Source organism: Saimiri boliviensis, chromosome 19, assembly GCF_048565385.1.
Source record: "Saimiri boliviensis isolate mSaiBol1 chromosome 19, mSaiBol1.pri, whole genome shotgun sequence".
In the NCBI taxonomy this organism is placed as follows: domain Eukaryota; kingdom Metazoa; phylum Chordata; class Mammalia; order Primates; family Cebidae; genus Saimiri; species Saimiri boliviensis.
In genome coordinates, this window is record NC_133467.1 from 36,964,700 (window position 1) to 36,988,335 (window position 23,636).

Genomic DNA, 23,636 nt, shown 5'->3' on the forward strand with positions numbered 1-23,636 from the left:
CCACCTTGGCCTCCCAAAGTGATGGGATTACAGGCATGAACCACTGTGCCCAGCCTCCAAGTGCTCTTTAATTTAAAACCAAATTGGAATATACTAATTGGCTTAGGTCCTTATCCCAAACCAAAGTGTGTGTGTGGGGGGGGGGGGGGGGGGGGGGGCGTGGTGAGTAAGGAGATGGCAGTCGAAATGGGAGGAAGGTTTAAGACTTAACATGGGCCGGGCACGGTGGCTCAAGCCTGTAATCCCAGCACTTTGGGAGGCCGAGGCGGGTGGATCACGAGGTCAAGAGATCGAGACCATCCTGGTCAACATGGTGAAACCTCGTCTCTACTAAAAATACAAAAAATTAGCTGGGCATGGTGGCGTGTGCCTGTAATCCCAGCTACTCAGGAGGCTGAGGCAGGAGAATTGCCTGAACCCAGGAGGCGGAGGTTGCGGTGAGCCGAGATCGCGCCATTGCACTCCAGCCTGGGTAACAAGAGCGAAACTCCATCTCAAAAAAAAATAAATAAATAAATAAAAATAAGACTTAACATGGCCGGGCACAGTGGCTCAAGCCTGTAATACCAGCACTTTGGGAGGCTGAGGCGGGCGGATCACAAGGTCAAGAGATCGAAACCATCCTGGTCAACATGGTAAAACCCTGTCTCTACTAAAAATACAAAAAATTAGCTGGGCATGGTGGCATGTGCCTGTAATACCAGCTACTCAGGAGGCTGAGGCAGGAGAATTTCTTGAACCCAGGAGGCGGAGGTTGCAGTGAGCCGAGATCACGCCACTGCACTCCAGCCTGGGTAATAAGAGTGAAACTCCGTCTCAACAAAAAAAAAAAAGAAAGACTTAACATGACAAACTCTCATCAGAGGCCAGGGCCTACAACTGGGAAGAGAGAAGAGATGGGCAAGTTAAAGTGAGAAAGTGAGAAAAATATTGTAAATATCACATGAAAGCCTTCTAACTACTGAGCAAGAGTTACTAAGAGAAAAAGTAAGAGTTAAGAGAGCAAGAAAGATGAGCAAATCAGGTAAGATTAGACGAAGCAAGAGAATCAAGACAGACAACACAAAGTGAACAAAAAACATAAACTAAGGAAGGGAAAACTGTGATGGACAGTGTCACAGAGGTGAACTGTGTGGGACATCCCAAAAAGGGCTCTGGCCTGAGAGCCTTGTCGTCTTGTCCCTCTTTTGACACAGGTGATAGAATGGGAAGGCCCCATACCTTCCACAGGTGGGGAGGGTGAGCTGCAGAACTCAGGAAACTTCTCCCTCAGCATTGCCCGCAGCTCCTTATCCAACTTAGGGTTGTCAAACAGGGGAGCCAGGTGTCTAAATGGGAAACACAATAAAGGTATCAGAGCTTCTTCTGCCTTTTTTTTTTTTTTGAGACAGAGTCTCACTCTTGCCGCCCAGGCTGGAGCGCAGTGGTGCGATCTCAGCTCACTACAACCTCTGCCTCCCAGGTTCAACTGATTCTTGTGCCTCAGCCTCCCAAGTAGCTGGGATTACAGGTGTGCACCATCACACCTAGCTAATTTTTGTATTTTCAGTAGAGACAGGGTTTCACCATGTTGGTCAGGCTGCTCTCAAACTCCTAAGCTCAGGTGATCAACCTGCCTTGGCATTCCAAGTCTAGCCAGAGCTTCTCATTTCTAGGTCCAAGCCCAATCAGTATAATTGGGCCATACTCAGATCCCTGGAGGGGGTCAACAGGGAACATGAAGGCATCTGAAGACCTTTGTAATATGATGGCAAGAGAAATTCCTCTAAGATCCAGGAAGACATATGCCCAGCAGTGTGAGGTAGAGCCAATACTTCTTAAACTTGTCGGAGGAAAGGCTCAGCAGTGCTATGGCAACATCTGGATATGCCTGGACTTAATGAAAAATGGGAAAATAGCCGGGCACAGTGGCTCATGCCTGTAATCCCAACACTCTTGAGAGGCCGAGGCAGGTGGCTCACTTGAGGTCAGGAGTTTGAGACCTGCCTGGCTAACATGGTGAAACCCGACCTCTACTAAAATATAAAAATTAGCTGGGCATGGTGGCGTTAGCCTGTAATCCCAGGTCCTCAGGAGGCTGAGGCAGGAGAATTGCTTGAACCTGGGAGGTAGAGGTTGCAATGAGCCGAGATCATGCCACTGCACTCCAGCCTGGCGAGAATGCAAGACTCCGTCTCCAAAAAGAAAAATGGGAAAACAACCTCCTTCCCCCAACAAATTCCTTACGCCAAGACCCGTTTTTCCACAATGTGGTTGAGGGAGGAAAAGACACCCTGCCGCACATGGCCCTCCAATGGTGGATAGAAGTTGGGAATGATCTGGAAGGGAAGAAGGAGAGAAGAAATGAGCACAGGACTCCATCCAGAGGGTTCTGCTGAATTAGATCTGAAAAGCTGCTTTGGTTTTGATCAGGGGACATTGGGGAGTATGGCTGCAGAGAGAACTGGACTTCTTGATCATTCCAGGCCACTCAAATGAGAAATTCTTTTTTTTTTTTTTTGAGATGGAGTTTCGCTCTTGTTACCCAGGCTGGAGTGCAATGGCGCGATCTCGGCTCACTGCAACCTCCGCCTCCTGGGTTCAGGCAATTCTCCTGCCTCAGCCTCCTGAGTAGCTGGGATTACAGGCACACGCCACCATGCCCAGCTAATTTTTTGTATTTTTAGTAGAGACGGGGTTTCACCTTGTTGACCAGGATGGTCTCGATCTTTCGACCTCGTGATCCACCCGCCTCGGCCTCCCAAAGTGCTAGGATTACAGGCTTGAGCCACCGTGCCCGGCTCAAATGAGAAATTCTTACAGAACCCGGCTGCTCCCCAAGGAAACCAGATTCTACCTTGAATCACCATCCCTGTGATTGCAAAACCTCACAGAGAATGAGAAGATCCAACTGCAGACAGTGGATTATGGAAGGGAAGCATTTATTAACTTGGGGGATAGGACCCATCTGAGAGCAGATAGGACTCATGACTACTTCTGCTCTTAGTCAAGGGGTACCGAGAAGACCCATTCACTGGGAGATTAGGGGAGATACACTTAATTCTGCTCATCCACGCATGGGGAGAAAAGAGAGCTGTAACACTTACACGGCACATGAAGTCCAGGAGTGTGGCAGTGATGGCTGGGTGGGGCTTCATGGAGTGGTGCATGACCAAGATGGCTGGTTCTGGGGAATGTGAAATTAAAGAGCCCCTCACATCAATCAGTCTGTTTCTTTTCCTTTTTTTTTTTTTTTTTGTTTTGAGACAGAGTCTTGCTCTGTCACCCAGGCTGGAGTGCAGTGGTGCAATCTCGCCTCACTGCAGCCTCTGCCTCCTGGGTTCAAGCAATTCTTGTGCCTAAACCTCCCGAGCAGCTGGAATTACAGGTGTGCACCATCTCATCAGCCTAAAGTCAGCCTGTTTCTAGCTCCATAAAATGGGATGTTAGTATAAATGAATGGCTCTGGGAAGTGTTATGTCTATTCCCCACATCCCCACTGAGCAGACCAAAGAGCAGATAGCTCCCCCTAACAGTCTGTAGCTCTCATTTCCCTTCTTGTCCCCAGCATTCAGCTTGGAAAAGAAAAGTAACAGGAGAGGAAAAGCAGGACATGGTACAGCCTTTCCCTTTACCCAGGCCCCCCCCTCCTAAAGCCCATGCATCAGGCTGTGGGGGGGAGGTGTAGTGATGGTTTAGCCTCATCAAAGCAATGCTCCTTTTAGGTCAAGGGAAAACTGACAAGAAACAACAGAACTGCTCCCAGATAAGCTGTCTCCACTCCACGGTGCCTTGAGATTTATGACTGCTATCACTAAGACAAGGCAGTGGGGGCTTCGGGGTGGGGAAATGGAGCTGCCTGGTTTTGGCCACATACCTATGTTCATAATGCTATCCTTGTCTGGGCTGAAGAACAGCCAGTCGTAAAACAAAGCCAGCTTGGCATTGGAGGCAGCGACATTTGACTGGAAAAGAGAAAAACAAAGGGCTAGTTTCATCAATCAATTCCCACCATTTCAGAGTCCCAAGACAGATTCCAGGGCCCACTTGGCTGCTCCATCTACAAAATTCAGTTCCTAGTGAAACGGTGGAACTCTCACCCTGAGGACCCCCGGAGTAACTTCTGTTGTGTGAGTGAATACTCTGTGGTCTTAACCAAGAGGACAGAAATTGGACCAGGTGCCCCGAAACCTTTTTTTTTTTCCCCCCCAATAGGGTCTTGCTCTGTTGTCCAGACTGGAGTGCAGTGGCACGATCTCAGCTCACTGCAACTTCCACCTCCCAGCTCCACCTCTCTCACCTTAGTCTGGGGCTATAGGCACGTACCATCTTACTTGGCTAATTTTTATATTTTTTTTGTACAGATGAGGGTCTTGCCATGTCACCCAGGCTGGAGTACAGTTGCTGATCATGGCTCACTGCAGCCTTGACCTCTTAGGCTCCAGTGATCCTCCCACCTCAGCTTCCTGGGTAGCTGGGACTACGCAGACTATACGCGCACACCACCACACCATGCCCGGCTTTTTTTCTTTCTTTTTTTTTTTTTGGTAGAGTTAGGGTTTTGCCATGTTGCTGGTCTTGAATTCCTGGGCTCGAGTGATCCTCCCACCTCCGCCTCCTGAAGTGCGGGATTACAGGTGTGAGCCACCATGCCTGGCCAGGCCTGGGTTCTTTATTTTTTGTTGTTGAGGCAGGGTCTGCCTCTGTCACCCAGGCTGGAGTGCATGGGCAGGATCTCAGCTCCATGTAATCTCCACCTCCCAGGCTCAAGAGGCCCTCTCACCTAAGCCTAGAACTACAGGCACACACCACCACACTTGGCTAATTTTCGTGTTTTTTGTAGAAACAGGGATCTTGCCATGTTGTCCAGGATGGTCTCAAACTCCTGAGCTCAAGCAATCTGCCCACCTCAACCTCCCAAAGTGCTGGGATTACAGGCGTGAGCCACCGTGCTCAGCAGGCCGGACTCTTTTTTTTTTTTTTTTTGAGACGGAGTTTCGCTCTTGTTACCCAGGCTGGAGTGCAATGGCACGATCTCGGCTCACCGCAACCTCCGCCTCCTGGGTTCAGGCAATTCTCCTGCCTCAGCCTCCTGACTAGCTGGGATTACAGGCAAGCGCCACCATGCCCAGCTACTTTTTTGTGTTTTTAGTAGAGACGGGGTTTCACCATGTTGACCAGGATGGTCTCGATCGCTCGACCTCGTGATCCACCCGCCTTGGCCTCCCAAAGTGCTGGGATTACAGGCTTGAGCCACCGCGCCCGGCAGGCCGGACTCTTAATACATCCAGCAGTACATATATCTAATTCCCATAAGGGAGAATGCTTGGGCTCAGAAGTCCACTTATCACCCCTGAACTGAGGCAACAGTCAGACTAGCACCCCTTGGCTGCCCTTGCTGGGCTCTCCAGGCACATTCCTGAAGAACAGACCCCCACCCCCCCAGGAACAGCCTGTTGTCATATCTGAATCAGCACATTCCAAGGACCCAGTCAAATGAGGGAGGAGCCCTGTCAGAAGAGGTCAGGGAGCAGCCAGATGCCAGAGAATGGATAGTTTCCCACCCTAGGCTCAGGGAAGAAAACACTTGAAAGGAAATGCCTCCACTGTAATTCACTGCATTTACAGAAGGGAAGTAGCCAAAGCTGATGCCAAAAAGGCACAGCGGTGAGTGTCTAAAGAATGCAAGCTGTGTAGGCCGGGCGCGGTGGCTCAAGCCTGTAATCCCAGCACTTTGGGAGGCCGAGGCGGGTGGATCACAAGGTCGAGAGATCAAGACCATCCTGGTCAACATGGTGAAACCCCGTCTCTACTAAAAATACAAAAAAATTAGCTGGGCATGGTGGCACGTGCCTGTAATTCCAGCTACTCAGGAGGCTGAGGCAGGAGAATTGCCTGAACCCAGGAAGCGGAGGTTGCGGTGAGCCGAGATCGTGCCATTGCACTCCAGCCTGGGTAACAAGAGTGAAACTCCGTCTCAAAAAAAAAAGAATGGAAGCTGTGAATCTGAGAAAGGACCAATTCAGAGGAATAGTTGTATATGGTTTCTGGAGGCAAAAATGAAAAAGGCAGAGATGTTCCAGAAACCCTAGCTTTTGGGAGTTGGCAGTACAGAGGGAGATGAACCTGTTCAATCTCAAAGCCAGATGGAAAACAATGAGTGTAATTAAATTTCTAGAGACACAAAGGGAAGTGGAGCAGAAGGCTGAGACACTCAGAAGGACCAGAGTGAAAGAAGGGCCCTTAGGGGTCAAGTGGCCCTGGAGTCAGGAAGAAGAATGGAAATATGGGGAACACTATGGAAGAGGCACCCTTCGCCACCCAGTATCTTTTGCCCTCACCGTGCACGTTGTCAGGAGCCAACCTATGATGGCCCACCGGGGCAAGATATCTGAACTCAGTACTTCATTAGAAGGGTGGACTACCCCACAGATGTAGCGAATGAGGTCACAGCGCAGAGACTGACTGTCGGGAGTTGACAGGTACTGGCGCTGGAACCAATCTTGGTATCGCTTTTGTTGACCAAATCGCACCTGGAGCAAAAGGAAGAAAGAAAAAGAAACTTAGAAGACAGTGTGGGGTCCCTGGACAGAGGAAAACGAGCACCATTTGACCTAGACATCCAGGTTTGACCTAGACCTCCATTTTTTCCCACAACTTATGCGTTAGCTCATACTGTCTTACAAGTCTCCCCTCCTTTGGCAGGACTTCTTGATTAAAAAAAAAAAAGGCTGAAAATATTTAGCTTGCCCTGCAATGAATGTTACATTCATTTTTGCCACTGACCTCAGGCTACATTTATTCCAACTGCAACTTTAGTCCATTTCTGGCTCTTTTTTTTTTGAGATAGAGTTTCGCTCTTGTTACCCAGGCTGGAGTACAATGGCACGATCTCGGCTCACCACAACTTCCACCTCCTGGGCTCAGGCAATTCTCCTGCCTCAGCCTCCTGAGTAGCTGGGATTACAGGCACGCGCCACCATGCCCAGCTAATTTTTTGTATTTTTAGTAGAGACGGGGTTTCACCATGTTGACCAGGATGGTCTCGATCTCTCGACCTCGTGATCCACCCGCCTTGGCCTCCCAAAGTGCTGGGATTACAGGCTTGAGCCACTGCGCCCGGCCCATTTCTGGCTCTTTATTCCTTGTACTGGTCACTGATTCTCCAGTCAGAAGTATAATCTTTTCTCATTTTCTTGAGCCACTAGTGAACAGCAAGGAATGTTCTTCAAGAGTAAGAGCTGGGCCTGTTCACCGCTCAACACTGACTGAGAATTTCCTGCTGCTGACCTAACAGGACAATTATCCAAGGCGTAGACTCTCCAAACCTTTTGTGGCAAGTTCTTCCTCCAACAGAGCCTAAATGATCACAAATAGTAACACTAAGAAAAAGGATCTGTGCCCGGCCCTGGTTTCCCTATTCTTATATTCCCCTACCTGTCAGAAGAAATCAATCAAGATAGAGCAAAAAGGTAAAAAAGCAAACAAAAAGATACCTCTAAACCAACATCCAATAGAACTTTCTGCAATGATGGCTGCTACTGTGTACGTGAAATATAGCTATTGTAATTGAGATATCAAATTATTATTTATTTTACTTTATTTGTTTTTTGAGACAGAGTTTCAATCTTGTTGCCCTGACTGGAGTGCAATGGTGTGATCTCAGCTCACTCCAACCTCTGCCTCCTGGGTTCAAGTGATTCTCCTATCTCAGCCTCCCGAGTAGCTGGGACTAGAGGCAAATGCCACCATGCCCAACTAATTTTTTGCATTTTTGGTAGAAGCAGGATTTTAGCACGTTGCCCAAGCTGGTCTTGAACTCCTTACCTCAAGTGTTCCAGCCAGCCTCGGCCTCCCAAAGTGCTGAGACTGTAGGCATGAGCCACAGTGCCCGGCTGTGAATTTTTAATTTTACCTCACTTTAAGTAACTTAAGATTTTTTTTTGTTGTGTTTTGTTTTGAGACAAATTTTCGCTCAATTGCCCAGGCTTAAGTGCAGTGGTGCGATCTGGGCTCACTGCAATCTCGGCCTCCCGGGTTCAAGCAATTCTCCTGCCTCAGCCTCCTGAGTAACTGGGATTATAGACATGCACCACCACACCCAGCTAAATTTGTGTATTTTTAGTAGAGATGGGGTTTTAACATGTTGGCCAGGCTGGTCTTGAACTCCTGATCTCAAGTGATCTGCCCACCTCAGCCTCCCAAAGTGCTGGGATTACAGATATGAGCCACTGCACAGGGCCAAGAATTTTTTTTTTTTTTTTTGAGACGGAGTTTCGCTCTGGTTACCCAGGCTGGAGTGCAATGGCGCGATCTCGGCTCACTGCAACCTCTGCCTCCTGGGTTCAGGCAATTCTCCTGCCTCAGCCTCCTGAGTAGCTGGGATTACAGGCATGTGACACCATGCCCAGCTAATTTTTTGTATTTTTAGTAGAGACGGGGTTTCACCATGTTGACCAGGACGGTCTCGATCTCTTGACCTCGTGATCCACCCGCCTTGGCCTCCCAAAGTGCTGGGATTACAGGCTTGAGCCAACGTGCCCAGCCCGGGCCAAGAATTTTTATCATACCTAGTCCTGCAGACTAATTTAAATTTAAATTGCAACACATGGCTGGTGCCTACCATACAGTACAACACAGACCTGGGAAGTTGTTCTGGGTGACTTAGGAAAGCTGATTAGGGCAGCAGTTTTTGACAGCCAGACTGGCCGCAGAGGAATGAAATGAGAAGTCTGCTAAAAACGCAGATTCCTGGATGGGTGCAGTGGCTCACTCCTGTAAACCCAGCTCTTTGGGAGGCCAAGGTGGGCAGATCACGAGGTCAGGAGTTGGAGACCATCCTGGCTAACATAGAGAAACCCCATCTCAAGGCCGGGCGTGGTAGCTCACGCCTGTAATCCAAGCACTTTGGAGGCCAAAGCGGGCGGATCACCTGAGGTCGGGAGTTCAAGGCCAGCCTGATCAACATGGTGAAACCCCACATTAAAAAAAAAAAAAAAAAAAAAAGAGAAACCCCATCTCTACTAAAAATACAAAAAATTAGCTGGGTGTTGTGGCATGCACCTGTAGTCCCAGCTACTTGGGAGGCTGAGGCAGGAGAATCACTTGAACCCAGGAGGTGGAGGTTGCACTGAGCCCAGATCACACCACTGTACTCCAGCCTGGGCAAAAGAGCAAGACTCCGTCTCAAAACAAAACACAGATTCCTCAATTAAATTATCTGGGACAGTATGATCCAGGAAGCTACATCTTTAACGTACTCAAGTAATTCTGCCATTATTCAGTTAGCTCTCTTCCTGAGACCTCATGGTTCTCCTGGAGCAATTATGGATTTCTCAGAATGAACACTTTCACTCTCTGCTTTATAGAACATTTCATACTTGTAAATGTTATTAGCATTTCTATACAATTATTGGTTTAGTGACTGCTTTACATAGACTAAAAGTGTCACAAGAACTGGAACTGTATCTCTCTTATTCAACACTGTACCCCCAAGTCTTAGCGTCATGCCCAACGTGTAGTATAGAATGAATAAAGGACAAAGAAGTCAGCAGCCAGGTAGATCAGTAAGATCATTTAGCCACCATTCTACTGGTTAGTAATCAATGGTTATAGCTCCACAGACCGAAGCAAGAAGTCTAATCAACGTGTGATCTCTTCTCTTGCTGCAATAGGTTAGCTTACCCGGGATGTCATGAAGAGGAGTTTAGTCTCCATGTCTGGAGTGAGACGACATGCTAGGAATTTTCGGGATGTTCTTGACTGAAGAAGCTGTAGGATACCTGAATCAAATGTGGAAGGAAAGAGAAAGAGGAAGCCTGAGACTAGAAAGAATGAAAGGCAGGTTAGGAACCTGGGACAGATACTGATGTGGTCTTGCTCACAGGAAAATTCCAAGACAAGACCAAGGGAGGTCAAGCACAGGTGGGGATTCCAACCAGCACTGATGTGTTCTGCTCCAACCAACTACTATCCCCAGCCCCCCTGTCTTCTGCTGGCCTTCCAGAGCCTCCTACCCACATGATTCCCACTGGCAACAGATGGGAAAGTTAAGGAAAAAATATGGGAATCCCCAGCTGCTCTTCCTGCTCTTGATGGTCCCATCCGTGGGTCCTGGAATCAATGTGATGTGTGGCATGAGCATGAGCCCTGGAGTCAGAAACATATGGATCCAGATCCTTTTGTAGTTCATAAGCATGATTATTGGTTTTTCACACTCATGCATGAGATGTGCCTCCCTCAAACCTTGTTACCATGTCAGCATATTACCTGCCTGACATGAGAGAACAAAACTAATTTTAAAGGCCAGGCATGCGGACCTGACAGAATGGCTCCTGCAAAGAAGGGTGGCGAGAAGAAAAAGGGCCGTTCTGCCATCAACGAGGTGGTGACCCGAGAATACATCGTCAACATTCACAAGCGCATCCATGGAGTGGGCTTCAAGAAGCGTGCCCCTCGGGCACTCAAAGAGATTCGGAAATTTGCTATGAAGGAGATGGGAACTCCAGATGTGCGCATTGATACCAGGCTCAACAAAGCTGTCTGGGCCAAAGGAATAAGGAATGTCCCATACCGAATCCGTGTGCAGTTGTCCAGAAAACGTAATGAGGATGAAGATTCACCAAATAAGCTCTATACTTTGGTTACCTATGTACCTGTTACCACTTTTAAAAATCTACAGTCAATGTGGATGAGAACTAATTGCTGATGGTCAAATACATCAAATAAACTTTAAAAATTGCAAAAAAAAAAAAAAAAAAAAAGGCCAGGCATGGTGGCTCACACCTGTAATCCTAGCACTTTGGGAGGCTGAGGCAGGTGGATCCCTTGAGCCTAGGAGTTCAAGGCCAGTCTTGGCAACATGGTGACACCTCATCTTTAAAAAAAAAAAAAAAAAAAAAAAAAAGCCGGGTACAGTGGCTCATGCCTATCCTGGCTGTAATCCCAGTACTTTGGGAGGTGAAGGTGGGTGGATCACCTGAGGTCAGGAGTTCAAGACCACCCTGGCCAACATGGTGAAACTCTATCTCTGCAAAAATACAAAAATTAGCCAGGCACCGTGGCGGGTACCTATAATCCCAGCTGCTTGAGAGGCTGAGGTGGGAGAATCACTTGAACCTAGGAGGCCAAGGTTGCAGTGAGGTGAGATCGAGCCATTGTAATCCAGCCTGAGCAAGAGTGACACTCCGTCTCAAAAAAAAAAAAAAAAAGACCTAGCTCCAAATCCTGCCTCTGTCACCTAGCCTACCAGCTGTATAGCCTTGGGCAAATTACTTAATCTCCTTAAACCTGTTTCTTTATGTATAAATGTAGAAACTAAAATACTCATAGGGCTGTCCAGAAGATTAAATGAAGTAACATATGTTTGTCTATCACAGTGGAGGCACTTAAAGCAACAAAATGTATGTTCAATGTAAGAGTACTACAATTTCCAGCACTTTCCTCTCTTCTTTCCTGACTTCCCAGGTCTTGGACAACTGCTTTCAGTGTGCGTGTGTGTAGGGGGATGGGGTACGCACAACTGCTTTCAGAGTGTGTGTGTGTGTGTGTGTGTGTGTGTGTGTGTGTGTGTGTGTGGAGGGGGAGGGGTGCACACAAGTGCTTTTGGTGTGTGTGCGTGTGAGTGCCTCTCAGCTGCTTTCTGTGTTCGTGTGTATGTGTAGGGGGAGGGGGTGTGCACACGATCACAAATACATGTGTGTTGAGGTGGGGTGAGGAGCAAAGCTGTAGATATTTTTCATACCACAGCAGGGCCCTGGGAAAGGGAAAGAGATATAAAAGGGACCCTGTCAGGGGGAGGCACATAGAGACTCCCTCCTCCAAACTAGATTTTGCCCAAGCTGGATCCTTGGAATCCAAGGCAAGACTGTTTCCAGGGAGGAGCCTTCTCTTACTGAACAAATTCCGGCTTCTTTACTGATTCAGTCTCACGAGTTGACTTCTGACTCTGCTGCTAGACTCCGTGAAGCTGAACACTGGTCACTGGCTCACCTCCTGAGCCAAGGAACTGCCAGAAAGTGAGGAGGAGGACTACAGTTTTCTGTCTCACTTTTTTCTTTTTCATCGTCTTTTTTTTTTTTTAAGATGGAGTCTCAGTCTGTTGCCCAGGCTGGAGTGTAGTGGTGCAATCTCGGCTCACTGCAACCTCCATCTCCTGGGTTCAAGCGATTCTCTTGCCTCAGGCTCCCAAATAGCTGGGACTACAGGTGCATGCTGCCATACCTGGCTAATTTTTATATTTTTAGTTGAGATGGGGTTTCACCGTATTAGCCAGAATGATCTCAATCTCCTAACCTCGTGATCCACCCACCTTGGCCACCCAAAGTGCTGGGATTACAGGTGTGAGCCGCTGTACTGGGCCTCACTTTTTTCTTAGTAGTAATGTGACAGCTGGAGTCAGCCAAGTAGGGGCCGTCTAGGAACTACATGAATTGTTCTGTACCTCTGCCATTCCCAGTTGTGTTTGGCAAAACCTGCCCTGTCCCAAGCTTCCTAAATCTGACTGCCAAAGACTCTCCTACCCACCAACCTCTACCTACCTTCTTGATTCAAGCAAGATATACACAATGAACTCCCAGCTCTAAAGGACAGGATGCCTAAGACCCTACTTACCTGTGAACTGAGGACTCAAGGCCTGAGGATTATGGATAATATCTTTCCACAGCAGTTCAAATTCTGGTATCCTAGCAACATTCTGAAGTAGTCTTACGAGATCCCGACCAATCATCAGACATTCCATGAACTTGATAGGGAAGAGGAAGCGGGGGACAGGAAGGAGAATAAAAACATGGATTGTTTACCTGCTGGAGGGAGGACAAAGGAACAACATGTTCTAGGGAGGGAAGGAAAGAGGGCTGAAGAGACTATATGATTTCTTCTGGAACCAAAGGATTGGCCCCTAACTGTCAGGGGAAGAGAGCTGGAAGCTGGGGACTGATAACAAGGAAGAGAGGTTACTGGGAAGTGCTGAAGCCCTGCTGGCTTTCACATTAACTTACTTCCCTCTCCACCCAGAACTGTTTCAATCCAGTTCAAGGAATATTGAAGTTTTAAAAGGATGCAACTGGCAAGTTGAGCCCCAGAAACCCTAACCTCAAACTCATTTTGTCTAACAAAATTCTGCAGTATCTAATTCTGTGGGTCCAATTCTGTGGTAGCAGAAATGGCTGCATCTGTGTACTCTAAATGAAATCCATTAGCAACATGTAGCTAATGCATCTAGAGGAGTAAATTTTAACATTTTATCTAACATTAATTTTAGGCTGGGCACAGTGGCTCATGCCTGTAATCCCAACACTTTGGGAGGCTGAGGCAGGAGGATCACTTGAGGCCAGAAGCTCGAAACCAGCCTGGGCAACAAAGCAAGACCCAGTATCTACAAAAATAAAAAGTAAAAAAAAAAATTTTTAATTGCCACATGGGAGGTCTGAAAGAGGACAATTCATAATCCCACTAAACCGTGGGAATTATCCAGAACAGTAGGTGGGGGGATCGTGTCATGGTAGGCACACAAGGACAGCTTGTCTGTGGTATACAACAGTATCCTTGAGGCTGACCAGGGAAATTCCAAGAATGCCAGCTTAACAGGTAGCATTTCTAGAAATTAGAGCTATTCCACACTAACTCCCCCTCTTTTCTACCCTCATCTGTTGATGAATGATGGAAACCACCACATCTTGATACACCTCCATCTCTAACAAGGCATTTCTGACTCCACTGTGTAAATCTCAGCGGAGTTTCACTTCCGCACACTGTTTTTGTCCTTTTCCCTCACCCGTTCCCGAAGCAGTGAGATGCAGAAGTCTACTTCCTTCTGCCGAAGGGCCTGGAGCTGGGCGGTCCCATGGTGGTCCACGATGAGGCGGAGGTACGTGTAAACAGCCATGGCAATGAGGATGCTGCTCTTCAGGACCCACTCCCTGCAGGGAGGAAACACACTGGTTCCTATGTTCTGTCTAGAACTATTCACCCTCCCAGTTCACCCTCCCTGGGCTTGACTACAGTGCCTCAGAAATAACTGATGTTAGACACTGGGAGTAGGAGCTTTGATTTTTTGCTTGCTCACTCATGCTAGTATCTATCTTGGACTATCAACTGGCTAAGGACAACCTCCTTAATTTTCTCTTCCAGAAAATTATAAAGAAAATTCTCTTATAAAGATAAGTGCCAAATGAAAGCAATATCTTCTTACCACCTAACTACTTAGCTCACAAGAAAATAACTCTCTTTGTTGACTAATTCATTCAAACATTTACTGAGTGCCTATCATGTGCCAAGCAACATGGGAGGTACTAGGGACAGAATGAAGCCACAGTATCTACCCAGGTCAGACTATGGGGAAAAGCTGGGCAAGTGTCCTTAAGTCAGCGAGTTCTTAAGTGTGGTGCAAGAACCTGCGGGGATTGCCAAGCCTCTTTCAGGACCTAGAGTTGTGAGGACATACTGTGCTAGCCCAGGCTGCTTATCATTAGCAGCTCACCATGCCACAAACCTTTCCCTGGCTCTATCTAGTCACTGATACACAGTAAGTCCTCACTCCTACACAATGAGTCACCTGCCCTATATCACAACCTGAAAAAAATAATCCAATTTTGGGTGGCAAACCCATTTTTCCAGAAGTTTCAGAGAGTATCTCTGAGGAAAAAGGAGGTAATGAAAGGTTTGTTCCCAGTTGCTTTAAAAGGAGTAGAGAGAAAGACACAGTGGGGATATTCCCAAAACTCTAATCCTGTCTCTAAGTGACAAAATTGAGACACTGTCTCCTCCCAGCAAACAATTTGTAATGGCTTTGGCACCCCTGTTGGAAGGCAGGGAACTGGAGGAAGATGACATGGTGTTTAATTAATCCAATCAGGCCACATCCTGATTCCGGAAAACTACTCAAGCCGCCTAATTAAAAGACTCTGGCCTTTACTTTTCACAGAATGAATGTACAAGCCAAGGTTACTGGGGAAGGTCCCCTCCCCTACCTGCTACCTTTTAACTCCACAGCCCTAGAAACATTCGGAAGGGAGTAGAAGGAGGGTGTAGGAGAGGACACAGTTTTAAACTTCTAGGTATTGACCTTCACCAAAAGATGTAAGTTTTTTGGAGGGTAGAAAACAGGGCAGTTATCTGATGCCTGTACAGGAAATTCAGCTTTAAGGTACGGGGACAGGATGTATTTAGCACCAGGAACAAAACAAGAAATATCACTTTTTTAGAAAGATTGCTAGCAGAGGTAATGAAATTATCTGAATCCTGGAATGGCACAATAGAGAGAGATGAAAGTAAGGCTCCATGACCCAGGGCAGTAAAAAGGAACCAAGACCTAGGAAAAGCAGAGACCTGGTAAGAGACTGTTAGGATTGCGCGTGTTTGTGGAATGGCACCGATAACAGAAGTGGCTCCAGGCCCAGATGTAGCTGCACATCTGTGCCCAGAGCACTAGGTGGCACTGCACAGCAGACTGGGCAGGGCTCTCAGACCTGGGGAGACCATAGCACACAGCCATCTCTTTCACAAGTGTGAATGATGGGAGGAAGTTCATTCTTCTAAACTACAGATAGTATGGAGACTATTAGCCCTCTCAATCATTTGACTACTATGGTGTCCTCAACCAGAAAAGAGACTCAGAAGTCAAGCAAGATGACTAAAGCCAAGGGGAAAGCCTCACCTCCAAACAAGTTCAGATGTGGAATAGCCCTCATGAAATTTCTGGCCCTTTATTTTGATGGATAAGGGAAAGAATCAGCCAGAAAGCCCTATATGCATCCCCTGACGCACTCTCTACCACTGGAGCCTCCAAACCCTATATGCAAACTCCAGCAGCATTCACTAATCTCTACTACCTGCTCACCCCAACTGACTCCTGGGTCACTTCAAAAAGAGAGAATGAGGTGGATGGAGAGGCTTGGAGGGGAGAAAAGAATACCTGCCAGGCGTGGGTGTTTGGCTGGCCCAACTCTGCTGAGATCATTCCTCCCCAACTTCCCTCTAAGATAAACATTCCAAGGAGGTCTAGATCAAAAATAAACCCTTATCAGATGAAGCCAGCTTTTCTGGGCTATGAGCTATTTTGGCAAAGACCTCTTTCCCACTCCTTCATTCCTTGGGCATTAATTCCCTCACTTGCCAACGATACACTTGTCTCTCCCTCTCCTCGCCTCCCCGTCTCTAACTTAAGGTGTTCTTGGGTCACACAATCCTTTCATCCCCATTTCCCACACTCACACTCCTAAAGGCCATTATCTGGCCCGTGCCCCACCCTTCATGGTGGAATCTACCTTTGCTCCGTCAGGATATCCAGAACACTTTCTGCCAACCAGATATTTTTGGCTGTAACATCTCCACCTGATTTCACAAAGGGAAAAAAAGAATAGCTCTGATTAGCAACTCAGCTAATCCAATACATCTCTTTACCCATTCTGCTGGTCTACCCTGACTGCCATCCCATCACTGCTGTTCTTAGTGCTGGGATAAACCACCTTCTGTTCTGCTAGGTTTTAAAGTTTCCTCCTTTGTCTCCAGAAAGAAGGGAAGGGAAGGTCCTGAATTTTTCTAGAAACCACAGCTGCTACTTTTCCATAGACTGTGAGTTGGAATGGGAACATTTTGGCCCATGAAAATTAATGTTTGAGAAGTAGATATGAGAAGCCCACAGTTGGAAAGAAAGGATGATATCTCAGATAGGGCCTGAGAGGTACAGGTGGCTGCTAGCAGCTGCAGTCTAGCAACTGGATGCCCTGAGTCCTCCACTCAGGCCCCCAACAGGCCAAGAGTTTATTTCCAGGTAACAGTCTTTAGGGCTTACTATAAAACTTCCTGGGACAGAATTAACATGCAGCAATGCCAGACCAGTCTTGGGATAAGAAATGGGGGCTGGGAGTGCCAAACAGGGAAGAAAGTGCCAGGAGAGAGGATAAAAATAGCCAGCACAACAATGCTATGCCTTGCCCCAGCTCACAGTTAAAAAATTCAATATTCATAAGTCACACATCACACAGATTAAGGTTCATACACATCAGAATAGGAGCATCAGTGTTACATAAAATCCTAAAGAGGAAGCAAGCTCCGATGGGCTAATGGTGAGGTAGTAGCAGGTCACTTTTAAACAAACGCATCAATCTTGGGAGTAGCCTCTTGAATATGTGGTGGCTCAGACAGATGTCACTGAGGTCAAGATGAGAATAAAATCTAAATGTCAGGGTCTGTTCTGTGACATAGTTTGTCGCTCATTCTGGCCCCAATAACAGGTCATAATTATTAGGGAGCAAGCGTTCAGAACATGCGGGTGAAGCCAGGGAAGATGTCTAGGTTTCTGAAAGCACAGGGACATGGGAACAAATTACTGCCCTCACTTCTCTCCCCATTTCTTCCTGCTCTGAAAGGCCATAAAATCTCAGCATGAAGACTGGCTAAAATAGGCCGGATATTCTGTCAAGACCTGGGTTTGGCACAAAAGAAAATGAGGCAACTTACTGCTTTAAAAGGGCCCCCATGACTTTTCAATCAATTGATTTCTACCACATATGTGGCCAGAAGATGTCCGTATCAGAAGGAAACAGTCTAAGCAATCCAGGAATTCCATCCCTTTGGCACTTATCATTTTTTATTGTCTCTATTTAGTCTCTGGGCTCCCCTCCTTTTTTCTTTATGCTCCTGCCATCAAACTCACCTGCAATCTGCTTCATAAACGTCATACAAACACCATCGGCTCCCAGAACCCCACTCTTCACCAGTTCCCGCACTAACCACACCAACTAAAGGAAAGAGGGAAAAACAAATGAAGAACAGGACTTGTGAGTCTGAGAAGGGAGCTGATTCAATTACAACTGAAAGGAGCACATTACAGTTTAGACACAGAATGACAGGGGTGTGTTAGCCCTTATTCCTCTTTCCCTTTCTGACAGAGAGAGGATCCATCCTCTCTCTTTGAGCTGGATCCTGTCTTTTCTTTCTGGTCTTACCTGAGTTCGGCAGGTATCCTGCAGCTTCAGGTACTTCTCCATAAGTATCTGGTTGATTTTATTCAGGACAATATTCATGCCATCACGACTCACCAGAGCCAAGTCCCGGTAACACTGTCAGACATAAAGTTTGTAAGCAGCCAGCAAGCTGAAGATAAGGTCCTCACCCCAACCACAATGGACCCCTTGCCCTCTAAACCCTTAAACTTAATTAATACCAATAAGACACTGAGTAGCAATGACATATTTTCCATTCTGGACACTTTCTTTCTACAGGGGTCCTTCATCCCAAACCTGTCCCCTGCTCTTTCACACAGAGTGAGGAAAAGGATACTGAGTTATCCTTTAATGAGGCAGAAAAGCCTGCTGAGCAAGCCTCCTAGTACTATCCCTGTCCCCCTACTTCCCATCTTAGGAAGTGTCATACTGTTTGATGCCACAGGCTGAGCAAAACCAGGTGGAGGCCATCTGCTTTTCATCTGCCAGTCAGTAAAAGGTCACTGCAAAATGGATTTGGTTGAACAAGCCAGAAAGGATCACAAAGAGGTTTTTAGACCAGAACTGATCCAGCCAGATACAGCAAAGGTAGTAATAAGGGAAGAAGATTTAGGGAGGGGCCCTAGACAGTTAAGGGCAGAAAGAAAACTGAAATTTTTTTGAACTTTTAGTTTTTATCCTGGGGGTCTTACTCTGTTGCCTGGGCTGGAGTACAGTGGGATGATCAAAGCTCACTGCAGCTTTGAACTGCACCCCGGCTAGGCTACTGCACTATGGTCTGGGTGACTCAGTAACTGGTACTACAGGCATGCACCACCACACCCAGCTAATTTTTTAAATGGGTTGTTTTTTTTTTAGAAACGAGGTCTCACTATGTTCCCTAGGCTGAAACTCCTGGCCTCAAGTGATTCCCCCACCTCAGCCTCCCAAGTAGCTGGGATTACAGGCACAAGCCACCATAACCAGTTGAACTAAATATCTGTTCTTTTCTCTGGAATGCCCTTTCCTTCTGCTGCCTAATGAAAAAGGAGAGATCTTTCAGCATACCAAACCCTGGAGGAGGTGAGGGAGGGCATACTAATTTCTTCTGTGAGATTACTGTTTCTCTTCCCCTTAGTTATTTTTTTTTTTTTACCCTGTCTCTCTAGTGAGACCAGACTCCAGGAGGAATACCTTAGGGGGCCTCATTAGCAACTTCCTTAGCCTGCTGAGTTCTGTACTGTCAGGGTCTCATCAGAAAGAGTAGAAATTAGGCAGGTAGCTTCCCACAACCTCTGAAGACCAGTGACAAGGATGGCATCAATAATAACAATATAGTATAGCAAGGGCTGGGTATAGTGGCTCATGCCTATAATCCCAGCACTATTTGGGAGGCTGAGGTGGGCAAATCACCTGAGGTCAGGAGTTCAAGACTAGTCTATCCAGCACGGTGAAACTCCATCTCGACTAAAATACAAAAATTAGCTGAGGCAGCCGGGCGCGGTGGCTCAAGCCTGTAATCCCAGCACTTTGGGAGGCTGAGGCGGGTGGATCACGAGGTCGAGAGATCGAGACCATCCTGGTCAACATGGTGAAACCCCGTCTCTACCAAAGATACAAAAAATTAGCTGGGCATGGTGGCGTGTGCCTGTAATCCCAGCCACTCAGGAGGCTGAGGCAGGAGAATTGCCTGAACCCAGGAGGCGGAGGTTGCGGTGAGCCGAGATCGCGCCATTGCACTCCAGCCTGGGTAACAAGAGTGAAACTCCGCCTCAAAAAAAAAAAAAAAAAAAATTAGCTGAGGCAGGCGGATCACAAGGTCAGAAGTTTGATACTAGCCTGACCAACATGATGAAACCCTGTCTCTACTAAAAACACAAAAATTAGCCAGGCGTGGTGGCACACGCCTGTACACCTGTACTCCCATCTACTCAGGAGCCTAAGGCAGGAGAATTGCTTGAACCCAGGAGGCAGAGGTCACAGTGAGCCGAGATCGCACCACTGCACTCCAGTCTGAGCAATGAGTGAGACCCTGCCTCAAAAAAAAAAAAAAAAAAATCAAATTAGCCGGGTGCAATGCCACGTGCCTGCCTGTAGTCCCAGATACAAGAGAGGCGGAGGCGAGAGGATCACTTGAACCCAGTAGGTGGAGGCTGCAGTGAGCCAAGATCATGCTATTGTACTCCAGCCTAGGTGACAAAGAGAGACCCTGTCTCAAAAAAGAAAAAAAAAAAAAAGTACAGCAAGGATGTTGTTATATGGCAAGCAATAATATAACAATAATATGTATATTACTGCATTTGATATACCTAACAACCTTTTGAAATAGATAATACTTATTATTTTTATTTTTACAGATGAGGAAACAGGCACAGAGAGCTTAAAGTAATTTGTTCTAGGTCATATAATGAGATAAGAACCAGGATTCAAAGCCAGGCACTCTAATTCTATAATAACATGCTTAACCACCTCTTTTACCAACGTTAGAAATAACCAGAAGAGGCTGCTGGGGATAGGGTAAGAGTTTGCAACAGTTTCGAGACTCCGCCTTTCTTCTGTCTTGGCCTCCCAAAGCGCTGGGATTACAGGCAGGAGCCACTCCGCCAGCAACATTTCTAAACTCTTTCATCCTGTGCATTCAAAAGAGATGTACCCCTCAATACCATCTGCTCTCCGGCCTTAATTTGATGAGAGACTTCTAACAGATTAGCTAGTGTCACTTCCTTCTGCCTCTGTTGTCGTTAAGTCAAACAAACTAATGATGAAAATACCCACAGTTAGAGGTGTTCCATATGCGTAAACTTCATTCCCAAAAGAGAATGATGGTTGGGAGACCAAAAAAATAAGGAAACAAGAAAGCAATAAAGGGATCCAGGGAATTACTGTCAATGTACTGGTCAGCAAATACTGATAGTTAAGTCCTGGACCCTCCCCTAGAGGTAAGTCACAGAAGGGGCAGAGAGGATAAATGAAGTAGAGGCAGAGAGAAAATCTGTTTCAGGCCAAAGATATACACTACTAACTAGAGAACGTTGTTGTTCAAATGAATGCAGGATAGACTCAGGACAGGGAAGGAGGACAAGTTCTCTCAGGAGATACAGGATCAGATGAAGACAGCAAATACAGTCTGCCTAATTCCATGCTCCATCTGGGAACTTTACTAACCGCAACTGCTGGTAAAGAAATGGCAGCTGGGTACTGGCAGTACTATATCCTTAAAGTTGCCAGTTGTGTTACAAACCTCTGTGCCAGTTGCTGACCAGCTTGGAAAAGCAGCAGATGAAACAAACAAACACGCACAAGCATGCGTGTGCGCGCGCGCGCACACACACACACACACACACACCCCTACCTCAGTGAGGAAGAGAGAAGTGGAGAGTCTTAAAACAAAGTAAAGGTGACTGAATGTGTCAAGAGCAGTGATGTGTCAGCCTAGGCCCCAGAGCCCCCAAGCTTCTTTCTAGAGCTGCCTGCTGGGAGACATACCTAGACCAAGAACTGTCTGGGCCTGAGTCTTTGACCCTTTGATGAAGACAGACCTTGACATTAGACCATTCCCCATTACCTTTATCTATTGACTACCACTGCCTGCATAGCTTAGGAATCTACCTGAGCCTCACTCCTCACCACAGTTCCCTAGTCAGGCCTGCTCCCAGCTGTGTGGTTCAGACACCAAATAGAAAATAAATAAACTGGGCCAGGCGTGGTGGCTCACGCATGTAATCCCAGCACTTTGGGAGGCCGATAGGTGGATCACCTGAGGTCAGGAGTTCGAGACCAGCCTGGCCAACATGGTAACACCCTATCTCTATGTTTTAAAAAAATAAAAATAAAATACAAAAAAGAAAATAAATAAACTCAAAAGATATAAACATTCCCAAGAGCTGCCAAGAGGACAGATGCAAATCAAGAAGGTACAACTGAGACAAAATCCACCCCATGCATCCTCTATTCTTTGCCAATACTGACCTGCTTTCTCCTTAACTGAATTCTCTTGTTCACCTGTTCAATCCATCCTAATCTCACCAAATCCCAGAGAGTTGGCCCTAACTCCTTGAACCTGCCCGCCAGTACGAACAGAGACTCCTCAGCTCATGCTTTCCCATAGCAGGCTTCTATGTGCTCAAGAAGACTCAGTTTTCACTACTTCTCTACCATATCCACTTCCTGTCTCAGGCCATGGAGATTCGGAAACAACTGAATCTCAAATCCATCTGTTCCAAAGGCAGAATTAATCCCAAATATAAATACTTACAAAACCACTTGTTTTAAGCTGAAGCCTAAAATAATGCATTACAATCAGTCCTCATCAGTAACGCCCACCTAAAACTTCTCTAGGACAGAAGTATTTTTACAAAATAAACACTCTTTTAGGGAGAAGGATCAAAGCTGTAGGGACATACATCACTAATTCTTCCATCATGCTCTGACCTGGCTCAAGGTCTCTGAATGAGTCACTACTTGAGAGTTCATCTGCCTAAAACTGTCCTCCTAATTCTATCTTTACTGCCTTTGTTTGAAGAAGCCTGACCCGGGGGCTCAGCCTAGAAGGCTCACAGGTAAGGGATTTACTTGGAAACTTCTAGTATGTGAACATGAAAGCTAGCAAAGGCGTCAACCAGCTATGGGACCCGAGGCAAATGCTTGCACTTCTGCAGAGGGCCTGGGCCTCCTGCATGGGGCTGTTACAGGGCAAAAAGAAGAGTAGATACTTTAGTCTTGCTGTGTCTGGATGGTCAAATTCATGACATAGTAAGCATTTACCTTGCAGAACCCAGTGGCCTCTTACAGATAGGCCAGCCAAAGAGCTAGAAATACCACACAAACCCTGCCCGCTTCACTGAGGTTTACTGATTTACCCAGGTGGGATCAGACCACCTGAAACAAACAAACCTTTCCAGCAGGCATGACTAATTTGCACTGAAATAACTAAACGGAATTCAAACGGTATTTATAAAAACCCACACATAGCCAATGACGGGCACACACACACACAAAGATTTTTAAAAACCCACACAAGAGGAAGTTAAACTTTAACCCAACCCATCCACTCTCATCTTTGCCAACAATTGCTTTAAAATGGATGGGCTGGACTGGATCATATCACTCTTTAACACAACCCAACTGGAAACATTCATTTGTCTTCAAGGATCTTGATGATAAATTTGGTATAAAAATGAAACAGCAATTTAACTTGACAAGGTCCCGGCCCAGAATGGCCTTGGCTGTCTTGGGAAACCAAGGATTTGTGAATACTTGTTGCCTCACTGCCCACCCTCACCCCAGACCCTATTCCAGCTGGCAGCAGAAGTACAAACAGATCAGGTTCCCACACCCATAAATCCTTCCCTGAGATTAATTCAAGCAGCTATGCCAAGGGACCATGAGCATCCTGTTCTTATTCCTGAAAATGATTTTCTTTTGGTTCCCCTTGAACATATGGCATCATCTCTGACCTCCAAGTTGCCTCACAGGTAAACTGGGAGTGGTTAGGAGAAGAAGACAGAGCCACCAACTGCATACGGTTTTCAGAGAGGATCAAATGAGATCTTGCCTGGATACAGTCTAAGAGAATGCTGGGCACAAAGCATGTTTGTTTCCCTCCACATCCCCTTTATTCAGGGAAGAACCAATGAGATGTTAATTCCCCCATTCCAGGCTCTTCTCTTATTAGTGTCATATAGTTAATGCCAGATACTAGACACATACTTTAACTCATTATACCAAGACTCA

The 23,636-nt window shown here is 46.6% G+C and overlaps 2 protein-coding genes and 1 non-coding gene across 3 annotated transcripts in view; 2 read left to right on the top strand and 1 right to left on the bottom strand.

The window, feature by feature from the left end:
* INTS3 (integrator complex subunit 3) overlaps nucleotides 1–23,636 on the bottom strand; it is a 53,103-nt gene that overhangs the window by 14,808 nt on the left and 14,659 nt on the right. The window contains exons 4-14 of the mRNA XM_003941874.4: nucleotides 17,928–18,041; nucleotides 17,636–17,720; nucleotides 16,245–16,311; nucleotides 13,754–13,898; nucleotides 12,592–12,721; nucleotides 9,664–9,761; nucleotides 6,321–6,512; nucleotides 3,857–3,944; nucleotides 3,087–3,166; nucleotides 2,227–2,318; nucleotides 1,222–1,328 (exon numbers count right to left, since the gene is read on the bottom strand). Coding sequence (XP_003941923.1) covers nucleotides 1,222–1,328; nucleotides 2,227–2,318; nucleotides 3,087–3,166; nucleotides 3,857–3,944; nucleotides 6,321–6,512; nucleotides 9,664–9,761; nucleotides 12,592–12,721; nucleotides 13,754–13,898; nucleotides 16,245–16,311; nucleotides 17,636–17,720; nucleotides 17,928–18,041 — 1,198 coding nt within the window. The remainder of the gene's footprint in view (nucleotides 1–1,221; nucleotides 1,329–2,226; nucleotides 2,319–3,086; nucleotides 3,167–3,856; nucleotides 3,945–6,320; nucleotides 6,513–9,663; nucleotides 9,762–12,591; nucleotides 12,722–13,753; nucleotides 13,899–16,244; nucleotides 16,312–17,635; nucleotides 17,721–17,927; nucleotides 18,042–23,636) is intronic.
* LOC120360262 (small nucleolar RNA U13) lies at nucleotides 10,155–10,258 on the top strand. Its single transcript, XR_005576834.1, has one exon. It is a non-coding gene; the product is annotated as a small nucleolar RNA U13 (small nucleolar RNA).
* Nucleotides 10,273–10,757, top strand: LOC120360122 (large ribosomal subunit protein eL31-like). Its single transcript, XM_039459817.2, has one exon. The coding sequence runs from the start codon at nucleotides 10,307–10,309 to the stop codon at nucleotides 10,685–10,687; it is 381 nt and encodes a 126-aa protein (XP_039315751.1). The 5' UTR covers nucleotides 10,273–10,306; the 3' UTR covers nucleotides 10,688–10,757.